This window comes from Mustelus asterias, chromosome 8 (assembly GCF_964213995.1).
Source record: "Mustelus asterias chromosome 8, sMusAst1.hap1.1, whole genome shotgun sequence".
NCBI classification, from domain to species: Eukaryota; Metazoa; Chordata; class Chondrichthyes; order Carcharhiniformes; family Triakidae; genus Mustelus; species Mustelus asterias.
Window position 1 is genome coordinate 7977754 of NC_135808.1, and position 23942 is coordinate 8001695.

At 48.8% G+C, this 23942-nt stretch overlaps 1 protein-coding gene across 8 annotated transcripts in view; it reads left to right on the forward strand.

Moving 5' to 3' along the window:
* The first annotated feature begins 3468 nt into the window (after positions 1–3468).
* LOC144496826 (large proline-rich protein bag6-like) overlaps positions 3469–23942 on the forward strand; it is a 126668-nt gene continuing 106194 nt past the window's right edge. For 5 of the 8 annotated variants that reach the window (XM_078217382.1, XM_078217383.1, XM_078217384.1 and 2 more), the window contains exons 1-5: positions 3469–3642; positions 11572–11660; positions 13565–13682; positions 17786–17997; positions 20676–20747. In XM_078217382.1, the coding sequence (XP_078073508.1) occupies positions 11592–11660; positions 13565–13682; positions 17786–17997; positions 20676–20747 (471 nt within the window). In that variant the 5' untranslated portion in view covers positions 3469–3642; positions 11572–11591. The remainder of the gene's footprint in view (positions 3643–11571; positions 11661–13564; positions 13683–17785; positions 17998–20675; positions 20748–23942) is intronic. The other 3 variants (XM_078217380.1, XM_078217385.1, XM_078217387.1) reach the window with 2 other exon arrangements.

Below are 23942 nucleotides of genomic sequence, written 5' to 3' on the forward strand. Positions count from 1 at the left end.
GACTGGACTCTTTGATGTCTGGTATTGTATGACAGTGGGCCAATTATTAACCGCGTTTCCCAATAAGGTTGAACCTTGAGCCAAGCTGGACTTCAGTGAGTAAAGACCCATGGGGTCAAGCTCCCTTTTCCTGTTTTCAATTTTGTATCCTTCACACAAAAACCTCAGGACTCATTCCTTACCGGTCATTAGAATCATAGAACTCCTACGGTGCAGGAGGCCATTCGGCCCATCAAGCCTGCACTGACAACCAGGCCCTATAAAGTTTAAAAGTTTATTTATTAGTGTCACAAATAGGCTTACATTAACACTGCGATGAAGTTACTGTGAAAATCCCCGTCGCCACACTCCAGCGCCTGTTTGGGCACACTCAGGGAGAATTTAGCATGGCTGATGCACCTAACCAGCACGTCTTTTGGACTGTGGGATGAAACCAGAGCACCCGAAGGAAACCCACGCAGACAAGGGGAGAACGTGCAGACTCCGCACTGACAGTGACCCAAGCCAGAATCGAACCCGGGTCCCTGGCCTTGTGAGGCAGCAGTGCTAACTTCTGTGCCGCCCTCAGAGAGGTTACATGAGAGTAATACAGTTGACATTTTAACATGGACTTCCAGATGGCACGTGATAAAGTTCCACATAAAAGGCTTGTCAGCAATGTTAGGGCCCATGGAATAAGAGGGACAGGGGGTAGCATGGATAGGAAATTGGCTGAATGACAAGAAGCAGTGGTGAACGGTGGTTGTATTTCAGACTGGAGGAAGATATACAGAGGAATTGGTGTTAGGCCCCCACCTGCTTTTCCTGATACACGGTGATGATCAAGATTTGTTCGCAAGGCACAATAAAGCTTGCCACTGTGAGGAGGATAGCGATAACCATTAAGAGGTCACAGACAGGCTGGTGGAATGGATGGACAAGGGGAAGAGAAAATATTATGCAGAGAATTGGCAAGTGATCCATTTTAGTAAGGAAGGGTAACATAATATAAAGGTACAATTCTAAAAGGGGTGCAGGAGCAGTGGGAGCTTGGGGGGTATGTTTGAACAAGTCATTGTAGTGGCAGGTTGGGTTGGGAAAGCAATTAAAGCATAGGAACATAGGAACTAGGAGCAGAAGTAGGCAATTCAGCCTTCCAGCCTGCTCCGCCATTCAATCAGATCATGGCTGATCTCTCCCTGGTCTCAAATCCACCTCCCCACCTGTTCCCTATGTCCCTTTAAGCCACTTGTTTTTATCAAAAATATATCCATCTCCTTCTTGAAACCATTTAATGATTCAGACTCCACCGCGGGGCAGCGAGTTCCATAAATTCACCACTCTCTGTGAGTAGTGCCTCCTCATCTGTTTTAAATCTACCACCTCTCAACCTATACCTGTGATCTCCCCTGTTTGAGATTGCCCCACAAGGGGCAACATTTGGCCTACATTCAACTTATCAATCCTTTGTAGTCTTTTATATACCTCGATCGATCCCCTCTCATCCTTCTGAACTGTTTAATCTCTCCTCATACGTCAACCCTTTCATCCCCGGAATCAATCTAAAGTATGTGGGATCCTAAGCTTGAAAATGAGGGGAATAGAGTTCTCAAGCAAGGAGGTTGCGATAAACCTGTGGAAGAGTTGGTTTGGCCTCAGCTGGAGTTCTGTGCCCAGTTCGGGGCACCACACTTTAGGAAGGATGCGAAGGCATTAGAGAAGGTGCAGAAAAGATTCACAAGGATGATTCCCGGGATGAGGAACTTCAGTGATGTGGGTAGATTGGAGAATCTGGGTCTGTTTTCCTTGGAGAAGAGATAGGAGATTTGAGAGAGGGGCTCACAATCATAATGTGTGAAGACAGTGAGTGTGACAGACAGTGATCGTGAACTTACAGTGAGTGTGGAATGTCAATGTGAACAGACAGTGAGTGTGAACACTGAGTGTGAACAGCGTGTGTGGAGAGTCAGCGTGAACAGACAGTGAGTGTGTACAATGATTTTGAACACAGTGTGTGTGCGCAATGAGTGTGTTAAGTGAGTGTGAACGGAGAGTGAGTGTGTACTTTAAGTTTGAACAGAGAGTGTGGACAGTAAGAGTGAATACAGTCAGTGTGAACAGACTGAGTTTGTACAGACTGGTGGTGAGTGGAAACAGAGTGCATGTACACATACAGTGAGTGACAGTGAGGGGTGGTCAGTGTGTGTGTGTGTGTCTGTGGACAGGGTCAGTGGGGGGGGGGGTCAATGTGTGTGTGGAGTGGGGGGTCAGTGTGTGTGTGTGGGCAGAGGGTCAGTGGACTGAAGGTCAGTGTGGACAGGGTCAGTGGTGGTCAGTGTGTGTGGCGGGTCAGTGGGGAGAGGGGGTCAGTGGGGTGGGGGACAGTGTCAGTGTGAGGGGTGGCCAGTGAGTGTATGGAGGGTCAGTGGGGGTCAGTCTGTGTGGGCGGGTGAGGGTCTGTGCATCTATGTGGGGAGCTGGGTTGAGGGTCAGTGTGTATGTGGGGAGGGGGCCAGTGTGTGTGGGGAAGGGGGTCAGTGTGTGTGTGTGTGGGGGGCCAGTGTGTGTGGGAAGGGGGGTCAGTGTGTGTGTGGGGAGGGGGTCAGTGTGTGTGTGTGTGGGGGGCCAGTGTGTGTGGGGAGGGGGGTCAGTGTGTGTGTGGGGAGGGGGTCAGTGTGTGTGGGGAGGGGGTCAGTGTGTGTGTGTGTGGGGGGGGCAGTGTGTGTGGGGAGGGGGGTCAGTGTGTGTGGGGAGGGGGTCAGTGTTTGTGTGGGGGGGGGCAGTGTGTGTGGGGGGGGGGGGGGCAGTGTGTGTGGGGAGGGGGGGTCAGTGTGTGTGTGTGGGGAGGGGGGCCAGTGTGTGTGGGGAGAGGGTCAGTGTGTGTGTGTGGGAGGGGGGGGGGGGGGTCAGTGTGTGTGTGTGTGTGTGGGGGAGGGGGCTCAGTGTGTGTGTGAGGAGAGGGTCAGTGTTTGTGTGTGGGGAGGGGGTCAGTGTGTGTGTGGGAGGGGGGGGTCAGTGTGTGTGTGTGGGGAGGGGGTCAGTGTGTGTGTGGGGAGAGGGTCAGTGTTTGTGTGTGTGTGTGGGGAGGGGGTCAGTGTGTGTGTGGGAGGGGGGGTCAGTGTGTGTGTGGGGAGAGGGTCAGTGTTTGTGTGTGGGAGGGGGGAGGGGGTCAGTGTGTGTGTGGGAGGGGGGGTCAGTGTGTGTGTGGGGAGAGGGTCAGTGTTTGTGTGGGAGGGGGGGTCAGTGTGTGTGTGGGGAGAGGGTCAGTGTTTGTGTGTGGGAGGGGGGAGGGGGTCAGTGTGTGTGTGGGAGGGGGGTCAGTGTGTGTGTGTGGAGGGGGTCAGTGTGTGTGTGGGAGGGGGGGTCAGTGTGTGTGTGGGGAGAGGGTCAGTGTTTGTGTGTGTGTGGGGAGGGGTTGAGGGTCAGTGTCAGTCTGCTCAGGCAGCGCGGCGGGCAGCCGCGGTTTCCATGGCGGCGGGGTCCTAACGCAGATTGCGCAGGCGCGCTGCGGACACCGGGAGGCGGCCGGAGACACAGAGAGAGAGAGAGAGAGCGGGGGAGCCCCGGACACAGAGCGCCGCCTCTCCCCACACTGACCCCTGCCTGCAGCCTCCCCCTCCCGGCCCACAGCCATCAACACCGGCAGCCCGGAGCTACAGCTGGGTGAGTGCGACACTGGCAGGCCCGAGGCCTGAGCTGTAGGCCGCGGCCTGGGGAGGGGGGTGGGAGGAGGCTGAGCCTGAGCAGCTCCATCCCTGCCATTGTAACACACACAGCAGCAGCAAGGCCAGAGCTGGAGCAGGGGCTACACTGTCAGTGTCCCTATCTGAGGCAGCATGTCCTTGTTACAGAGGGAGCACAGCCAGGGGTTACCAGGCTGGATTCCCTTTGATTAGATTTATTATTGTCACATGTATCAACATACAGTGAAAAGTATTGTTTCTTGGGCGCTATACAGACAAAACATACCGTTCATAGAGAAGGAAAGGAGAGGGTGCAGAATGTAATGTTACAGTCATAGCTAGGGTGTAGAGAAAGATCAACTTAGCGCGAGGTAGGTCCATTAACAGCAGCAGGGAAGAAGCTGTTCTTGAGTCGGTCTTAACATTGGAGCAGGGGGTGTGATGTGGAGTTGTCAGCGTTGGACTGGGGTGGGCACAGTAAGTCTCACAACGCCAGGTTAAAGTCCAACAGGTTTATTTGGTAGCACAAGGTTTCGGAGCACTGCCCCTTCATCACCTGATGAAGGGGCAGCGCTCCAAAAGCTCGTGCTACTAAATAAACCTGTTGGGACTTTAACCTGATGTTGTGAGACTTCTTACTGAGCAGGTGGTGGCCGTTCGGCCCCTCGAGCCTGCTGCGCCACTCATCATGATCATGGCTGATCGTCCAACTCAGTAGCCTAATCCAGCTCTCTCCCCATAACCTTGGATCCCATTCGCCTCCACGTGCCACACCTAGCCGCCTCTTGAATACATTCAATGTTTTAGGCAGCAACTACTTCCTGTGGTAATGAATTCCACAGGCTCACCACTCTTTGGGTGAAGAAATGTCTCCTCGTTTCCATCCCAAATGGCCTACCATGAATCCTCAGACTGTGACCCCTGGTTCTGGATTCCCCCACCATCGGGAACATTCTCCCTGTCGCTACCCTGTCTAATCCTGTTAGAATTTTATAAGCCACTATGAGATGCCCTCTCATTCATCTTCAGACTTTTGTTTCTTTTCTTACAACGGAAAGATAGAATCTACAGTGCAGAAGGAGGTCATTCAGCCCATCAAGCCCACACTGACCACAATCCCACCTAGCCCCTATATTTACTCTCCTAGTCCCGCTGACATGAAGGGGCAATTTAGCATGGCCAATCCACCTAACCTGCACATCTTTGGAGTGTGGGAGAAAACTGGAGAACCCGGAGGAAACACGCAGACACGGGGAGACAATGACCCAAGACTGAAAGAGAAAATGCTGGAAGATCTCAGCAGGTCTGGCAGCATCTGTAAGGAGAGAAAAGAGCTGACGTTTCAAGTCCAAATAACCCTTTGTTTTTTTCCCAGTGACCCGAGGCCGGAATTGAACCTGGGTCCCTGGCGCTGTGCGGCAGCAATGCTAACCACTATGCCGCCCTAGAAGAAGGTGGAAGAGAGTATGTTCGGGGTGCGTGTGGTCCTTAATTATACTGACTGCTTTTCTGAGGCAGCGGAAGTGTAGACAGTGTCAATAGGTTTGAGTGATGGACTGGGCTTCGTTCATGACCTATTGTAGTTTCTTGTGGTCTTGGGCAGAGCAGGAGCCACACCAAGCTGTGATACAACCAGAAAGAATGCTTTCTATGGTGCATCTGTAAAGGTTGGTGTGTAAAGGCAGTGAGTGTGAGCAACAGTGTGAACAGTGTCCTGGGATGGCAGGTCTGTATAATGAGGAGAAACTATGTTATGATTACATTCACTGGAGTTTAGAAGAGAGAGGGAATCTCATAGAAACCTATAAAATTCTAACAGGATTAGACAGAATAGATGCAGAAAGAATGTTCCCGATGGTGGGGGAGTCCAGAACTAGGGGCCATAGTTTGAGGATAAGGGCTAAACCTTTTAGAACTGAGGTGAGGAGAAATTTCTTCACCCAGAGGGTGGTGAATGTGTGGAATTCGCTACGTCAATGTAGTTGAGGCCAAAACCTTGTCTGATTTCAAGGAGAAATTAGATATAGCACTTGGGGCTAAATGGATCAAGGCACATGGGGCAAGGGGGGGGAATCAGGATATTGAATTTGATGATCGGCCATGATCAGAATGAAAGGCAGAGCAGGCTCAAAGGGCTGAATGGCCTACTCCTGCTTCTAGTTTCTGTGTCACCCACATGAGGTTAAAATCGCCACTGGTCAAACCCTTAACCCCCCCCCCCCCCCCCCCCCCCCCCCCCCCCCAACCACAACTCTCTATGATCATCTGGGACTGTGCCGTCCTTTTCTTTACCTTATTACGGGAAGGCAGCATGACTGACTCTCCGGGAGGGTAAATTTAAGAGGGTTCTGTTGGTATCACCCAATCTGCAGCAGCGGCTCACGGACCTGGTCAAATGTCCAGCCCCACGCTCAGATCCCCCAGGCTCTATTTCCCTCCCTCCATCCCTCTGTACTCAAATCACAGCAGTCCCGGAGCCGAAATCAGGGAGGAACAATCGGCCGATGCATACGTCTGCGTGTCAAGGACTGGCCAACAGTGTGCAACCGTAAAGACTAAGATGTGTTTTCCCTGAGACGTGAGACTTGTAACTCGGTGAAGGCAGAATCATTTCAGCCAAGAGGAAAGATTGGATGGACTGCGTTTATATTCTTTGGAGCAGCGGAGGCCGAGCGGTGGTTTAATTCAGGTGTATAAGATTGTGAAGGACCTGGATAGAGTGGATAGGTAAAACCTATTTGTGTTAGCAGAGGACAGTCAGGAGCAGGACATCTAAATTAGTCAGATGAAGGATTGGGGTGTAGGTGAGTTTTGTTTCTGCTCAAGAGGGTGGTAGGTGCCTGGAATTCACCAATAGGGGTTGGGAGAGGCAACACATTTAAAAAAGACTCTGATATCAACTTGAAACTCTGTAACCCGCGCTGGAATAACAAATAGAGCCTATTAGGTAACATTGTGGTCACATAGTCATAGAGATTGACAGCATGGAAACAGGCCCTTTGGCCCAACTTGTCCATGCCACCCTTTTTTTCACCACAAAGCTAGTCCCAATTGCCCACGTTTGGCCCATATCCCTCTATACCCATCTTACCCATGTAACTGTCTCAATGCTTTTTAAAAGACAAAATTGTACCTGCCTCTACTACTACCTCTGGCAGTTCGTTCCAGACACTCACCACCCTCTGTGTGAAACAATTGCCCCTCTGGACCCTTTTCTATCTCTCCCCTCTCACCTTAAACCTATGCCCTCTAGTTTTAGACTCCTCTACCTTTGGGAAAATATATTGACTATCTAGCTGATCTGTGCCCCTCATTATTTTTATAGACCTCTATAAGATCACCCCTAAGTCTCCTACGCTTCAGGAGAAAAAAGCCCCAGTCTATCCGGCCTCTCCTTGTAACTCAAACGAGTACCGGTCATCCTCGTAAATCTTTTCTACACTCTTTCTAGTTTAATAATATCCTTTCTATAATAGGGTGACCAGAACTGTACACAGTATTCCAAGTGTGGCCGTACCAATGTCTTGTACAACTTCAACGAGACGTCCCAACTCCTGTATTCAATGTTCTGACCAATGAAGTCAAGCATGCCGAATGCCTTCTTCACCACCCTGTCCACCTGTGACATTACTGGACTAACGCTCCCGGAGCAAGAGTTCAAAGCCCATCAGATCAGTTGGTCGCATTTAAACTCGATCAATATCGGGAGTGTTGGCCTTCCAACAATCCAGTAGATTTAAAATCCCACCTGGTTTACGGAGGCCCCTTAGAGAAATACCTTGCAGGGGTGAAACATTGATCAGACCGGCGAAGAGGCTCACCTATTGCACTTGGGCTGTGCTGACGCCTGCGATTGTGGTTTGCCCAAGTGAGGGTAGAATGAAGGATCGGGGCAGCCAATGAGGTTAAAACAAGGGTTTATCTGATGCCGTTTTTCAAAGCCATCTCAGCCGTTTGGTTCAGATGAAGCGCGAGATCAAGCCCAGGAGGGGGTGCGACGCCTCAGCTCGTTTGATCGTGCCCAAGATGGGATGCAATATCTTGCCAACTTGGACCTGGTTTGTCCCTCATATGGCGACCGTGACTGGACTTGATTTGAATTGGCTTTTTGATTAGAATTAAAGTTCCGAAAGGTACCAACAAAAGGGAAATCTGCCATCTTTACCCACTCCGGTCTACGTGTGATTCCAGACCCATAGCAGTGTGGTTGGCTTTAACTGCCCTCTGAAATGGTTCAGCAAGTCCAGCTCGGAGCACTCAGTTCAAGGACAGTGCTGTATATTCAAGTAATTGCTGACGAGGCTCACGGCCGAAGAGCCTTAAAAAAAAGTTATAGACCAAAAAAGAGAACCTATGTTTGGATCATAGCACGGTTAAAGCACATACGTGTCCAATCAGCCCATCAAGCCAATGGCAGAGGAATTTAGCCAGTCTCACTCCGCTGCCCTTTTTCTGTAGCCCTGCAAACATTTTCCCTCCTGTTTCTTTTCCAATTTGGATCATTAAATTTGCCTCCACTGCATTCTCAGGCAGTGCATTCCAGCCCCAAATCGTTCACTATGTCAAAACAAAATCCTCATGTCACCTCTGATTTTTTCTTTAATCACCTTAAATTGGCTTCCTCTGGTTTTTGACCCCCCATCCATGCTCTGTCTAGATCCCTCGTGATTTTGGAACACCTCAATTAAAACTCTTCAGCTTCCTCACTCTGAAGGATAGCAACCCCAGTATCGCTGTAGCTGAGGTCCCTCATCCCTAAAGTCATTCTCACACACCCTCGCTAAAGCCTGCACAAAGTGCGGTGCCCGGAATTGGAGACACTTCTCCAGTTGTGGCTGAACCAAAGGTTCGTGGTATCTTCCTTGCTTTTGTACTCGATGTCTCTATAAAGCTCTGTACTGCACTGCACAGATTCTATGAAGGGTTACATGTCGGAAGTGATAGGACCTGGGAAGTGGATTCAAGTCAGTGGAGGCAGGTTTTTAGAATGAGCCTCACAAAAAAATGGGCATTGAATAAGCCACTTGTTTGGATAATGGTTGAAAATACATTGAGATTAACCGATGAGCAGACTTGTACCATTCTGGGAGGACGAGCTAAGCTGAACTATTTTCCTTATTGTATGTTTCTCATTCTTGTGTCTGGAGCAATGTGTGAGTGACAGACAAGGAAATCTTTTCAATTACATTTGGTAACGAACGTTGTCTAGTGTGTGTTCAGGAAGGAAGCCTGGCCTTACCTGGTCCGGCTTGTATGCAACTAATTCTTCCCAAATTCCACCCGTGGTAAACCTTTTAGGACTGAGGTGAGGAGAAATTTCTTCACCCAGAAGGTGGTGAATGTGTGGAATTCACTACTGCAGAAATTAGTTGAGGCCAAAGCCCGTCGTCTGATTTCAAGAAGAAATTAGATATAGCTGTTGGGAGGAAAGGAATCAAGGGATATGGAGGGAAGGCGGGATCAGGATATTTGATGATCAGCCGTGATCGTAATGAATGGTGGAGCAGGCTCGAAGGGCTGAATGGCCCACTCCTGCTTCTAGTTTCTATGTCCTGGGCCAATGTTTTCCTCCCACAAACAACTCATTTAAAAAGTAGTTGGATCTGCATCTGAAGATCTGTAACCTGTATGTCTGTGGGTCCGGGTGCTGGAAGGTGGGCTTAGAATGGGCTGCATAGCTTTTCAAAAAATATTTTTTGGCCGGTGTTGACAAAGTGGGCCACAATAGAATCCCAAATGCTGCTTCTGTAAGCGTATTAAGAACAAAGAAAATTACAGCACAGGAACAAGCCCTTCGGCCCTCCAAGCCTGCACCGACCATGCTGCCCGTCTGAATTAAAACCCTCCTACCCTTCCAGGGACCATATCCCTCTATTCCCATCCTATTCATGTATTTGTCAAGACGCCCTTAAAAGTCACTCTCGTATCTGCTTCCACTACCATCCCCGGCAGCGAGTTCCAGGCACCCACCACCCTCTGTGTAAAAAAACTTGCCTCGTACATCTCCTTTAAACCTTGCCCCTCGTACCTTAAATCTATGCCCCCTAGTAATTGACTCTTCCACCCTGGGAAACACTTCTGACTATCCACTCTGTCCATGCCCCTCATAATCTTGTAGACTTCTATCAGGCCACCCCTCAACCTCCATCGTTCCAGTGAGAACAAACCATGTTTCTCCAACCTCTCCTCATAGCTAATGCCCTCCATGCCAAACAACATCTGGTAAATCTTTTCTGTACCCTCTCCAAAGCCTCCACATCCTTCTGGTAGTGTGGCGACCAGAATTGAACACTATATTCCAAGTGTGGCCGAACTAAAGTTATGGACTGCTGGATCAGGCTCAAGAGGCTGAATGCTCACACTCGAATTCCTACATTGCAATGTCCTGCAACATCTTAAAATGCTTGCAAATTAATTCTCCACTTGGATTATTCGTGTATGGACTTTCCTTTTAAGTGCCAACATGACAAATATTTAAGTACCCAAATTGGTGTCCGTGACTGCATTAATTACAGCAAAATAAACATGCCACAGAAAATGAAAAATGCTGGAAAATCTCAGCAGATCTGACAGCATCTGTGGAGAGAGAATAGAGCCAACGTTTCGAGTCTCGATGACCCTTCGTCAGAGCTGTATAAATAAATAATAGCTGTATGAATAAATAAACATGCCGTCTGCTATAACATCCATTTATATTTGACCCACGCAGCCAGTTGTCCCAGATTAGTTTTTGAAGCTACGTCTAGTAATTATCTTCCTGATCCTGTCCTCTTGGTTGATTGAAATTTTCTGTCATCCGATACTTTTGCTGCTGGGGCCCACAGACTTTTGTCCGCCGTGCATTAATGTGCCTGTGATTACATAAGGAATCCTGCCATGCACTCACTCACTGGTGGTGGGGTCAATTTAAGATGATGCACTAAGGATCCTAAATATGTAGTGAAAGTGTGAGGTTTGCTTTTGAACTGTTCCGAAGAGCTCCAGCCACAACGCCAGCTCTTTTCCATGTTCTTGTATATTTGTTTGAGAGATGGAACTCTTCCCATTTTGGACAGCTGGTGAGACACTTCCAATGTTTCCAACCCAAACTCTTAGGGAGCACCGTATGAGATTTTGTGCCGTTTATCACCTCGCCAACTCGGAGCATGACATGAAAATGGATTTAAAAGAACAAAAGACTGTGTCTACATAATGCCTTTCACAGTTTTGGGATGTCTCAAAGCCGGCAAATTCCTTATTGAAGCAGAATCACTGGAGTAACGGCACAGTGGTTAGCACAGCTGCCTCACAGCGCCAGGGACCCGGGTTCAATTCCCAGTTTGGGTTACTGTCTGTGTGGAGTCTGCACATTCTCCCCGTGTCTGTGTGGGTTAATTCCGGGTGCTCCGGTTTCCTCCCACAGTCCAAAAGATGTGCAGGTTAGTTCGATTAGCTGTGACCAATTGTTCCTTGGTGTCCCATGATGTATAGGTTAGGAGAGTTAGCAGGGCAAATATGTGGGGTTGCGGAGATAAGGCCTGGGTAAGATGCTCTGTCGGAGAGTCAGTGCAGACGTGATGGGCCGAATGGCCTCCTTCTGCACTGTTGGGATTCTATGATTCTAGTAACGTTGGAAACCAGTTTGCAGTTAATTTATACCGAGCAAGGCCCCCATGTAGAGCAGTGATGAGATGAACCATTCAAGCAATGGTGATTGTGGGGCGGGGTTGGGGGGTGGCCTGAATTTGAACCCGGCTTCCAGAGGTGATAGGACTGTATCTGAACTGAAGTCACAGAATTGTTGAGTGCTGTAGGGCACCACACGGCCGTTGCGTCTTCAGATCACTGGCTCCCAGCGACTGTGATCACTTTTAAATTGGTTATCGTATATCTGGGTACTAACAGTTATGACTGATGTGTTCTGTTGCAGAGGAGAACAAAAAGCCAGTTATGGCCATGACAGAGGTTACAGTGAAGACTCTGGACTCCCAGAGCAGGACCTACACAGTTGAGGAAGAGGTAAGTACTGGCTCGATCTGGAGGTGGCCAGTGGCACTCCTTTGCTACCTTCTTTCTCAACCTCGGGGCGTTATTTTGCAGAACAGACTCGTCTATCCATTTACTCTGCATCTGGGGCGGCATGGTGGCAGTGGTTAGCACTGCTGCCTCTCAGCGCCAGGGACCCGGGTTCAATTCCCAGCTTGGGTCACTCTCTGTGCGGAGTCTGCACGTTCTCCCCGTGTAGAATGAGGCTTCTGCCTGAAATGGGAAGCTTGCCATTATCCAGCACAAAGATTTTTCTCTTTGATGTGATCATTTTAAAGTTTATTTATTAGTGTCACAAGTACGCTTACATTAACACTGCAGTGAAGTTGCTGTGAAAATCCCCTAGTCGCCACACTCCAGTGCCTGTTTGGGTACACTGAGGGAGAATTTAGCATGGCCAATGCACCCTAACCAGCACATCTGTGGGAGGAAACCGGAGCACCTGGCGGAAACCCACGCAGACACGGGAAGAACGTGTCAACTCAATCCAGACAGTGATCCAAACCGGGACTTGAACCCGGTCCTTGGTGTTGTGAGGCAGCAGTGGGAACCACTGTACCCCACCCAGGATGTACTGAAATCATCTTGCGTGGAATTATGAATGATATAATTTTGAATTTGATATTTGCTCTCGTTACTTAAGAAAGGACATGATTGCTTTAGAAGCAGCTCAGAGTAGATTCACTCGACTGATTCTTGGGGTGGCGGGGGGGAGTGGGGGAGGATGTTGGGGGTGCGGGGGGAGAGTGGATGAGGAAAGGTTGGACAGCTTGGGCCTGTTGGTGTTTAGACAAATGAGAAACTATTTTACTGAAACATCCAAGACCCTGAGGGAACTTGACAGGGTGAATGCTGAAGGAATGTTTCCCTCTTTGTGGGAGGGATTAGGGGACGCTTCAAAAAGAAGGGCACTCCCATTTAAAAAAGGATGAGATTTTTTTCTTCTCAAAAGGTCTTGAGTCTGTGGAACATTCTCCCCCCAAAGAGTTGCAGAGACGGGCTTATGGAATATTTTTAAGGCAATGGTCGATAGAAACTAGGGAACCAATAGGTATCGGGCAGTGGGCAGGAAGTGGAGTTGAGGTCGCCAGCAGATCAGCCATGATTTTGTCAAATGGTAGAGCGGATCCGAGGGGCTGAATGGCCCACTCAAAATTGATATGTTTGTATGTACTCCCTACCTCTATTTATGGAGCCCTAGCTCCTATGTGCTTTGCTAACCATGCCCCCAATATGTCATAGAGCCGTATAAAATTCTAACAGGACTAGACAGGATAGATGCAGGGAGGATGTTCCCGATGGTGGGGGAGTCCAGAACCAGGGGTCACAGCCTGAGGATTCAGGGTAGACCATTTAGGACAGAGGTGAGGAGACATTTCTTCACCCTGAGTGGTGAGCCTGTGGAATTCATTACTACAGGAAGTAGTTGATGCCAAGACATTGAATGTATTCAAGAGGCGACTGGATATAGCACTTGGGGCGAATGGGATCAAAGGTTATGGGGAGAAAGCAGGATATTGAGTTGGATGATCAGCCATGATCGTGATGAATGGCGGAGCAGAATGGCCTCCTGCTCCTATCTTCTATGTTTCTGAACCATTTGACCCTGTTACACTCTTTAAAATTGTGCCCTATGGTCTATATTGTCTCTCCCAATCCCTTCTGCCGAAATGCTCGCCTCATGGTTCGGTGTATTAAATTCCATTCCCCACTTGTCTGCCTATTCGGCTAGCCGACCCATGTCCTGTTGCAGTCAATCGGTATCATCCTCACTGCCCCACGGTGTCTCAGTTCATGCTGAGTGTTTTGACGGTGCTTTGCTGGATTGCCACTTGCCTCAGCTTGTTTTAACTGAGTTGCTGTTTGTTCTCCTCCAGCTTACAGTCAAAGAATTCAAGGAACATATCTCCAGCTCAGTGAGCATCCCCGCCGACAAGCAGAGGCTCATTTACCAGGGTCGAGTCCTGCAAGATGACAGGAAGCTGAAAGATTACGGTGAGTATTAACCCCCAGAGTTACTCTTCCCTTTAGGTGCTCAGCTTTTCCTCTAACCCTGCGGCGCAGTGGTTCTTTTTACAGACCTTATCACTTGCACGTGGGCAGCATGGTGGCACAGTGGTTAGCACTGCTGCCTCACAGCACCAGGGACCTGGGTTCGATTCCCAGCTTGGGTTACCATCTGTGTGGAGTCTGCATTTTCTCCCCGTGTCTGCGTGGGTTTCCTCCGGGTGCTCCGGTTTCCTCCCACAGTCTGAAAGACGTGCTGGTTAGGGTGCATTGGCCATGCTAAATTCTCCCTCAGTGTACCCGAACAGGCACCGGAGTGTGGCGACTAGAGGATTTTCATGATAACTTCATTGCAGTGTTAATGTAAGTCTACTTGTGTCACGAAAAAGAAAACTTGGATTGTGCATCAGAAATGGACCTTTTGGCCCCGCTGATACAGACAGCGTTTTTGGCTTTGGGGAGGAGGCAGAGGGGCACTGAATTCACAATCATCTTAAAGCCAGATGCAGTGATGCGTAATCCACTTAGCAAAATGAATATTTCTCAGCAAAATCTTGAAACAATTTTTGCTTTATAAATGGGCGAAAATATGACTCTGCGTCACAAGTACCGTAACCTGCAGGGCTGCGGATCAAATGGTGGAAAATGCCATTAGGCCGGGTGGCTCTTTTTTTGGCTGTTGCAGTCATTAGGGGCCAAATGGCCTCTTTCTGTGCTGTGAACTTCCTATGATTCGAAGATCGTGTGAGTATGTACCTGTTTGAAGACTTAAAGTTTTTATTAGTGTCACAAGTAAAGCTTGCATTAACACTGCAATGAAGTTACCATGAAATTCCCCTAGACGCCACAGTCCAACTCCAGTTCGGGTCAATGCACCTAACTAGCACGTCATTCGGACTGTGGGAGGAAACCGGAGCACCCGGAGGAAACCTACGCAGACAGTGGGAGACTCCACACAGTAAGAAGTCTCACAACACCAGGTTAAAGTCCAACAGGTTTATTTGGCAGCATTAGAACAAAGAACAATACAGCCCAGGAACAGGCCCTTCGGCCCTCCAAGCCTGTGCCGCTCCCTGGTCCAAACTAGACCATTCTTTTGTATCCCTCCATTCCCACTCCGTTCATGTGGCTATCTAGATAAGTCTTAAACGTTCCTAGTGTGTCCGCCTCCACCACCTTGCCTGGCAGCGCATTCCAGGCCCCCACCACCCTCTGTGTAAAATATGCCCTTCTGATATCTGTGTTAAACCTCTCCCCCCCCCCCCTTCACCTTGAACCTATGACCCCTCGTGAACGTCACCACCGACCTGGGGAAAAGCTTCCCACCGTTCACCCTATCTATGCCTTTCATAATTTTATACACCTCTATTAAGTCTCCCCTCATCCTCTGTCTTTCCAGGGAGAACAACTCCAGTTTACCCAATCTCTCCTCATAACTAAGCCCCTCCATACCAGGCAACATCCTGGTAAACCTCCTCTGTACTCTCTCCAAAGCCTCCACGTCCTTCTGGTAGTGTGGCGACCAGAACTGGACGCAGTATTCCAAATGCGGCCGAACCAACGTTCTATACATCTGCAACATCAGACCCCAACTTTTATACTCTATGCCCCGTCCTATAAAGGCAAGCATGCCATATGCCTTCTTCACCACCTTCTCCACCTGTGACGTCACCTTCAAGGATCTGTGGACTTGCACACCCAGGTCCCTCTGCGTATCTACACCCTTTATGGTTCTGCCATTTATCGTATAGCTCCTCCCTACATCATTTCTACCAAAATGCATCACTTCGCATTTATCAGGATTGAACTCCATCTGCCATTTCTTTGCCCAAATTTCCAGCCTATCTATATCCTTCTGTAGCCTCTGACAATGCTCCTCACTATCTGCAAATCCTGCCAATTTTGTGTCGTCTGCAAACTTACTGATCACCCCAGTTACACCTTCTTCCAGATCGTTTATATAAATCACAAACAGCAGAGGTCCCAGTACTGAGCCCTGCGGAACACCACTAGTCACAGGCCTCCAGCCGGAAAAGGACCCTTCCACTACCACCCTCTGTCTTCTGTGACCAAGCCAGTTCTCCACCCATCTAGCCACCTCCCCCTTTATCCCATGAGATCCAACCTTTTGCACCAGCCTTCCATGAGGGACTTTGTCAAACGCTTTACTTAAGTCCATATAGACGACATCCATGGCCCTTCCCTCGTCAACCATTCTAGTCACTTCTTCAAAAAACTCCACCAGGTTAGTGAGGCATGACCTTCCTCTCACAAAACCTTAGCTTTCGGAGTGTGCAAGTCCGGGGCTTAGTTATGAGGAGAGATTGGGTAAACTGGAGTTGTTCTCCCTGGAAAGATGGAGGATGAGGGGAGACTTAATAGAGGTGTATAAAATGCCTTGTTTGTGAACACAAGTCCTCACTCACCTGAAGAAGGAGCACTCCACATCAAGACTCCACACAGACAGTGACGCAAGCCGGGAATCGAACCTGGGTCCCTGGTACTGTGAGGCAACAGTGCTAACCACTGTGCCACCGTGCTGCCCTGACTAACGTTCGCCTTTAACTTACACGGACCAGATAAGGAGGAGCTTGTTCCTGCAGTAGAAGGATTGGTTTAAGAGGACATAGATAAAGATCATTTAGCAAAGAGGGAAAATTATTTCATGCAGTGAGTTGTTGTGATGTAGAATGCACGACCCGGTGGAAGTCGATTCAGTAGTAGCGCGCAAAAGGGAGTTGGATAAATACTTGATGTTTGAGGGGCTATGGCGGAGAGTTAGAATGAGTTGCATGGTTATTTCAGAGAGTCCCACAAATCTATGAAAGTAAATGCTGTTTGCCTGGAGGAGAGGAAGTGATTAGAATTGGATTCGCTGCTCCAAGGATAGAGACAACATGGTATCGATAAGGTTCCAGTGGCACTTGCAGTTTCCCGCTGCTTACCAGCCGACAAGCAGGATTGGGGCTTTAAAGTTAAACTTAATTTATTAGTGTCGCAAGTAGGCTTACACTAACACCGCAATGAAGTGACTGTGAAAATCCCCTTGTCGCCACACTCCGGCACCTGTTCTGGTACACTGAGGGAGAATTTAGCATGGCCAATGCGCCCTAACCAGCACGTCTTTCAGACTGTGGGAGGAAACCGGAGCGCCCGGAGGAAACCCATGCAGACACTGGGAGAATGTGCAAACGCTACACTGACTGGCCCAAGCCGGGACTTGAACCCGGGTCCCTGGCACTGTGAGCCAGCAGTGCTAACCACTGTGCCGGCCCAGGACTAGTCTGTGCTGAGGTGGTCAGAGGTGGCGAACAGCTAGGTGGCTCTACAGCAATGTTGATCACATAGTATGTTACACTGTATTCACAACACAGTCAACAGGTCAGAGAACACACTGCACACAAGCCTCCTCCAGCCTTACTTCATCTCGCCCCATCGTATAACATTGAAATGGCGGAGGTTTCTATAAACCGTGACAATATCAGACGTCTCATTTATCCGAAAGCTTGATTTTGGTTTTCACAATACAAGGTCTTGTGAAGACTGCATTTCCATTGATAAGTGAGGTCTGTTACCTCCAGTTGCTGACAGGCTCAGCTTTACATTAAAGGGAATGCATTCGGCTCAGGGAAGGACCTGGGCTCTATCGTAGCTGTTAATGGCAGGGGGACGGCACGGTGGTACAGCGATTAGCACTGCTGCCTCACAGCGCCAGGGACCCAGGTTCGATTCCGGCCTTGGGTCACTGTCTGTGTGGAGTTTGCATGCTCTCCCCGTGTCTGCATGGGTTTCCTCCCGGTGCTCCGGTTTCCTTCCACACTCCAAAGATGTACAGCTTAGGTTGATTGGCCATGCTAAATTGACTCTAGTGTCAGGGGATTAGCAGGTTAAATATGTGGGTTACGAGGATTGGGCCTGGGTGGGATTTTGGTTGGTGCAGACTCATTGAACCGAAGGGCCTCCTTCTGCACTGCAAGATTTACCTCCTGATGCCTCTGAAATAAGCAGCTCAATGACTAAAGCAGACTTTTGCACGTTACTTTCCTGCAGAGTTCTCTAACTTGTTTTCGTGTGTCCCGTCTTCTACTCAGATGTTCACCACAAAGTCATCCATTTGGTGGAGCGCGCGCCGCCCCAGGCGCAGGCAGCCACAGGCGGACCTTCCTCAGCGGGGGCTTCCATGCCGCACCCCGGAGGCACGCGGGGGACTCCAGGCGGACCCCACGACAGGAACGCCAACAGCTACGTGATGGTGGGCACCTTCAATCTGCCCGTCAACCTTCTGGACCCTCAGCAGATACAGGTCAGTGGTGGAGATCTGAGGGACAGGGGCAGCGAGCGGTGCCAGCTGGCGGAGTGAAAGCCTTTCCCCTACACTGCCACCACCACTCTCGTCCAAAAAAGAAAGCAATCCTCAGGTGGCATGTCAGGCTTTCTGCGTCCTAACCAGTTTTCGCACGTGTTTTTCCCAAAATAATAATAGAGTGCCTCCGGTAAACGGCCTGTGAAAATCCATGTCCAATTTCTCCACCTGTGACGCTTAGCAACGAGTAATTTTGCATTCAATCCAGAGTCGTTAATGTGAAGAAATATCCCAAGGAACTTTCCAAATAGGTGTGGCGGAATGGGCGCCCAACCAGGAAGAGAGAGATTCTCAGGGCTGGACAGGAACTTGGTCAGAGGTCTTGTCAAGCATTTTAACTGAAAGAAGAGGGAGGCAAAGTGTTGCAAGGGTTATTCTAAATTGAGGATGGAGGTGTCTGTTGTCGTAACAATGGATGGATGAAGGCCAGAGAGCCCCCAAGTTCCTTTTTGAGTTGTGGGGTTTGGGGAGCAGTTCGCTTGGTTTCAGGTTTAAAGTTTATTTATTAATAGGCTTACATTAAGACTGCAATGAAGTCACTGTGAAATTCCCCTAGTCGCCACAATCCGGCGCCTGTTCTGATACACTGAGGGAGAATTTAGCATGGCCAATGCACCTAACCAGCACGTCTTTGGGACTGTGGAAGGAAATAGGAGCACCTGGAGGAAACTCATGCAGACACGGGGGGAAATATGCAGACTGCAGACTCTGTGCAGACAGTGACCCAAGCCGGGACTCGAACCCGGATCCCTGGCGCTGTGAGGCAGCAGTGCTAACCACTGTGGCACCATGCAGTGAATGTCAACAGTTACAGACTTTCCGTGGTTTCCCAGGCTCCATAATCATAGCTTTTCCATCAAAAGGAAATCTCATCCTGCATATTGTGCACTGCTCTGACTGTGTACCTTGTGTACTAATGCAGTAGGTGCCAGGCTGTTGTAAGAGTAGTTTTCATTTTTGTCCCCAGGGTCCCGACTTTGGCTTTATTGTTACAAGCTAGTTGAGAATGTTAGTATTTGCAGATGAGCCGAATGGCCTCAATGCGCATTGAGATAACTTGTGTATGTTTGCGCTGACCCTCGGATCGGCCTGCAACTTCATCCTAGTGTTAATTCTATTTGTACTGGGGGAGAGGGTGTAGTGGTAACGTCCTGGGCTAATGATCCTGAGGCCTGGGTCCTGGGGACACGGGTTCAAACCCACCGTGGCAGCTGGTGGAATTTAAAATCTAATGAATATAAAGTTTGTGATTGTTGTAAAACTCCTCCGGTTCGCTAATGTCCTTAACCTGGACGTGACTGCGATGTGGCTGACTCTTACCTGCCCTCTGAAATGGCCCTCGCGCGACCCTCGGTCCAAGGCCACTAGTGGGTGGGCAGCTAATGTTGGCCTTGCCAGTGACGCCCACATCCAATGAAAGAGTAAATAAAATATGCAATCCAAGTTTGAAAGGTCAGATGCAGCCAGTGCAATGTGCCAGCAAGGACAGATGTACCCTTTCTGGAGTTTCCCAGCCTCCGTAATCCCAGCTATTCCATCAAAACAACTCCCAGCGCTCCTATTCTGCACTGCTCTGACTGTGGCCCTGTTAATTGCAGTGGATGCCAGGCTGTGCTGTTTTAACAGTGGCTTTTATTTTTGTCCCCCAGGGTTGCATAGAATCATAGAAACCCTGCTGTACAGAAGGAGGCCTTTTGGTCCATCGAGTCTGCACTGACTCTCTTGACAGTATCTCTTACCCAGGCCGCCTCCCCTGCCTTATCCCCACACATTCACCATGGCTAATCCATCTAACATCTTGCAACACTAAAGGGGCAATTTAGCATGTCCAATCCACCTAAGCTGCATTTCGGACTGCGGGAGAAAACCGGAGCACCCAGAGGAAACCCACGCAGCCACGGGGAGAATGTGCGACCTCCGCACAGGCAATCACCCGAAGCCGGAATCGAACCCGGGTCCCTGGCGCTGTGAGGCAGCAGTGCTAACCACTGTGCCACCCAAAGTTTGGCTGTATTGTTCCAAACCAGTCGAGAGTGTTAGTTGTTGTGCATTGCAGCCTGGGCAATTTTTCCTCAGTACAAGGTAGGAACTGTGTGTGCGCTGTCACACTTTGATACCATTCACCTGAGGAAGGAGCAGCGCTCCGAAAGCTCGTGATTCCAAATAAACCTGTTGGGACTTTAACCTGGTGTTGTGAGACTTCTTACTGTGCCCACCCCAGTCCAACACTGGCATCTGCACATCTTTGATGCCACTGTTATTACTGCAGTGAGTGACACCGCAGCAGATCATCTGGTGGCACGAAACCTTGACATGCCCACCGGGTTTCAATAAAGCGTTACGTTATATTTTGCGCAGCAAGTAGCCAAGGCTGCATAGTTAAGCCTAATAACAGTCGCAGACCAACATCCCACGTACATCTTATAGCTGTTCTTGCTTATATAGGAAGGCTCCAAGGTAGCTGCGAATGCATGCACGTCGCAAAGACGTGTCTTTTTTTTTGTTATGCGTGTGTGTGTGTGTTCCCTGATAACGTGACACTGATTTATAGTGTGGGGTACATCCACACGGGTGCTGCAGTGTCGTCCCGATGATGTTTCCTTTCCGTATTGTTACAGCAATCAGTACAGCAGGTGATGGCAGGTTTGGGTGAGGCTGGTCGGAATACACGAGTCACAACTTCCACTGGGGTAAGTGTCAGTGTGTGTCTTTTGACTGTGCTCGGGGTGATGGGGCTGGGTGTGGGGAGCGGGTTATCAGCTGAGCAAGCCGACTGCCGCAGTTACGGCCTGAGTACGTTTTTTTTCCCTTTCAGTATCGAGAGCTGAGTTTGTGCTTCCGGGAATTCCAAACTTTCAATACACAACCACTCATAATTGTCGGTTCAATTCCAACATCTTATCTGATCACTTGTTTCGCCTAGGCTGAGCATTTTGCCATGAGTATTGTATTGTAAGTTATGACATTCGGGAAGCAGCGTGTTCCATACCGTTTAAGTTCCAGCTTGTTGGCAACCATTGCTTGTTTCGGTGGAGAATTAGAATTATTGGCTGTTTTAGACTAGTATCTTATATTGTCCAACCTAAGAGACTGGTGTTGAGGGTGATGAGTACATAGCACATGGGGTGCAAAGGAATATAACAATTGGGATGGGAGGATGGTTGCATGATAGAAAGAATAGTGGTAAAAGAAAGTTGGTCAGAATAATGAGGTACAGCGTCCACTTCGGTACCACATGTATTTACTTGCATATCACCGCGATCTGGACTTTGGTGTTGAAGGAGGCAAGTTGATATTGATGGGTGGCACGGTGGCACAGTGGTTAGCACTGCTGCCTCCCAGTTCCAGGGACCCGGGTTTGATTCCTGGCTTGGGTCACTGTCAGTGTGGAGTCTGCACATTCTCCCTGTGGGTTTCCTCCGGGCGCTCCGGTTTCTTCCCACACTCCAAAGATGTGCGGGTTAGGTGCATTGGCCATGCTAAATTGCCCCTTACTGTCCTGGAATGCGTCGGTTAGAGGGATTAGCGGGGTAATTTTATGTGGGGTTACGGGGGTAGGGCCTGTGTGGGATTGTTGTTGGTGCAGACTCAATGGGCCGAATGGCCACCTCCTGCACTGTAGGGATTCAATGATTCTAAGATTTCATTGACTCTGAGTTGATGAAGATTGTAATACATTGTGAGAAACATTGTGGAAAACTGCAGGGGATACAACCTGGCAGGATTGCAGAATGGGTTAAGCATAAAGGTATTATGTTTTGGAAGTAATATATTTTAACAGGAGCATTGGGGACCTCGGTTCACAGATATAGAGGTCATAAAAGATGGCAGTGCAAGTAAGGATGGATCTGGAAGTATAGAATATAAAAACAAGCCTGGTCCGTGGGGAGTGGTGAAGACTGATTGTGCACAAGACTGTATTTTGATTTGATTTATTATTGTCGCATGTATTAGTATCCAGTGAAAAGTATTGTTTCTTGCGTGTTATACAGACAAAGCATACTGTTCATAGGTAAGGAAATGAGAGAGTGCAGAATGTAGTGTTACAGTCATAGCTAGGGTGTGGAGAAAGATCAACTTAATGCGAGGTAGGTCCATTCAAAAGTCTGATGGCAGCAGGGAAGAAGCTGTTCTTGAGTCAGCAGAATTGTTGTATTTAATTTTTCCATGGGATGTGGGATTGCTGGCAAGGCCAGCATTTGTTGCTCATCCCTAATGTGAATTTGGAGTCACATGTCGGCCAGACCAGGTAGGGGTGGCTGATTTCCTTCCTGAAAGGACGATAGTGAACCAGATCGAAAATAGGAGCAAGAGTAGGCCTTTTAGCACTTTGACCCTGCTCCGCCATTCATTAAGGTCATGGCTGATCCTCCAACTCAGTAACCTGTTCCCGCTCCCCCACCCCATATCCTTTGTGATCCCTTTAGCCGCAAGAGCTATACCTAATTCCTTCTTGAAAACATACAATGTTTTGGCTCCAACTGCTTTCAGTGGTAGTGAATTTCACACATTCACCACTCTCCGGGTGAAGAAATTTCTCATTACCTGAGTCCTAAATGGTTTACTGTCGACTGTGACCCCTGGTTCTGGACACCCCATCAGGAACATACTTTCTGCATCTACCCTGTCCAGTCCTGTTAGAATTTTATAGGTTTCTATGAGCTTCCCCCACTCTCTCATTATTCCAAATACGGATGAATATAAACCTAACTCGATCTCTCATTATTTGTCAGTCTAGCAGTCCCAGGAATCAGTATAGTAAACCTTCGCTGCACTCCTATCGCAAGGGCATCTTTCCTTAGATAAGGTGACCAAAACTGCAAACAGTATTCCAGGTATGGTCTCACCAAGGCCCCTATAACTGCTCCTGTACTCAAACCCTCTTGCTATGAAGGCAATCTGACCATTTGCTGCCTGCTGCACCTGCATGCTTACTTTCGGTGACTGTTGCACAAGGACACCTAAGTCTCGTTGCACATTCCCCCCAGATAATCTGCCTTCCTGTTTTTGCTACATTACACTCATGCCATTCATTTGCCACTCACTCAACTTGTGCAAATTAAACTGAAGCATCTCTGCATCTCCTCACAGCTCACCCATCCACCCAGCTTTGTCTTATCTCACACGTGTCTGGGCACTGTGGCAAACTCCTTCTGTGTGTGTGCCTGCCCCGCCGTCAATTCTGTTGGTACCCGTTTGTTGCACCGAAATACAAAGAGCGCCTAAAAAGAGGGCAAATTTGGAGATATTGCATTCAGTTACCTCATCTATATCATTGTGAATAGCTGGAGTCCCAGCACTGATTCCTTCGGTACCCCACTAATCACTGCCTGCCATTTGGAAAAAGACCTGTTTATTTCTACTCTTTGTTTCCTGTCTGCCAACCAATGTTCGACCCATCCATTGATGGGATGCGATGGCCTAGTGGTATTATCGGTAGGCTATTAATCCAGAAACTCAGCTAATGTTCTGGGGACCTGGGTTCAAATGCCGCCACGGCAGGCGGTGGAATTTGAATTCAATAAAAAAAATTGAGAAGAATCTACTGATGACCATGAAACCATTGTTGATTGTCGGAAAAACCCATCTGGTTCACTAATGTCCCTTTAGGGAAGGAAATCTGCTGTCCTTACCCAGTCTGGCCTACATGTGACTCCAGAGCCACAGCAATGTGGTTGACTCTCAACTGCCCTTAGACAACTCGGGATGCAACCAGCAATAAATGCTGGCCAGCCAGCGACGCACATGTTCTATGAATGAATTTTAAAAAACTCAATACACTACCCCCAATCCCACGTGCTTTAATTTTAAACGCTAATCTTTTATGTGGGACTTTGTCGAAAGCCTTCTGAAATTCCAAATAAACCACATCCACCGGCTCCCCC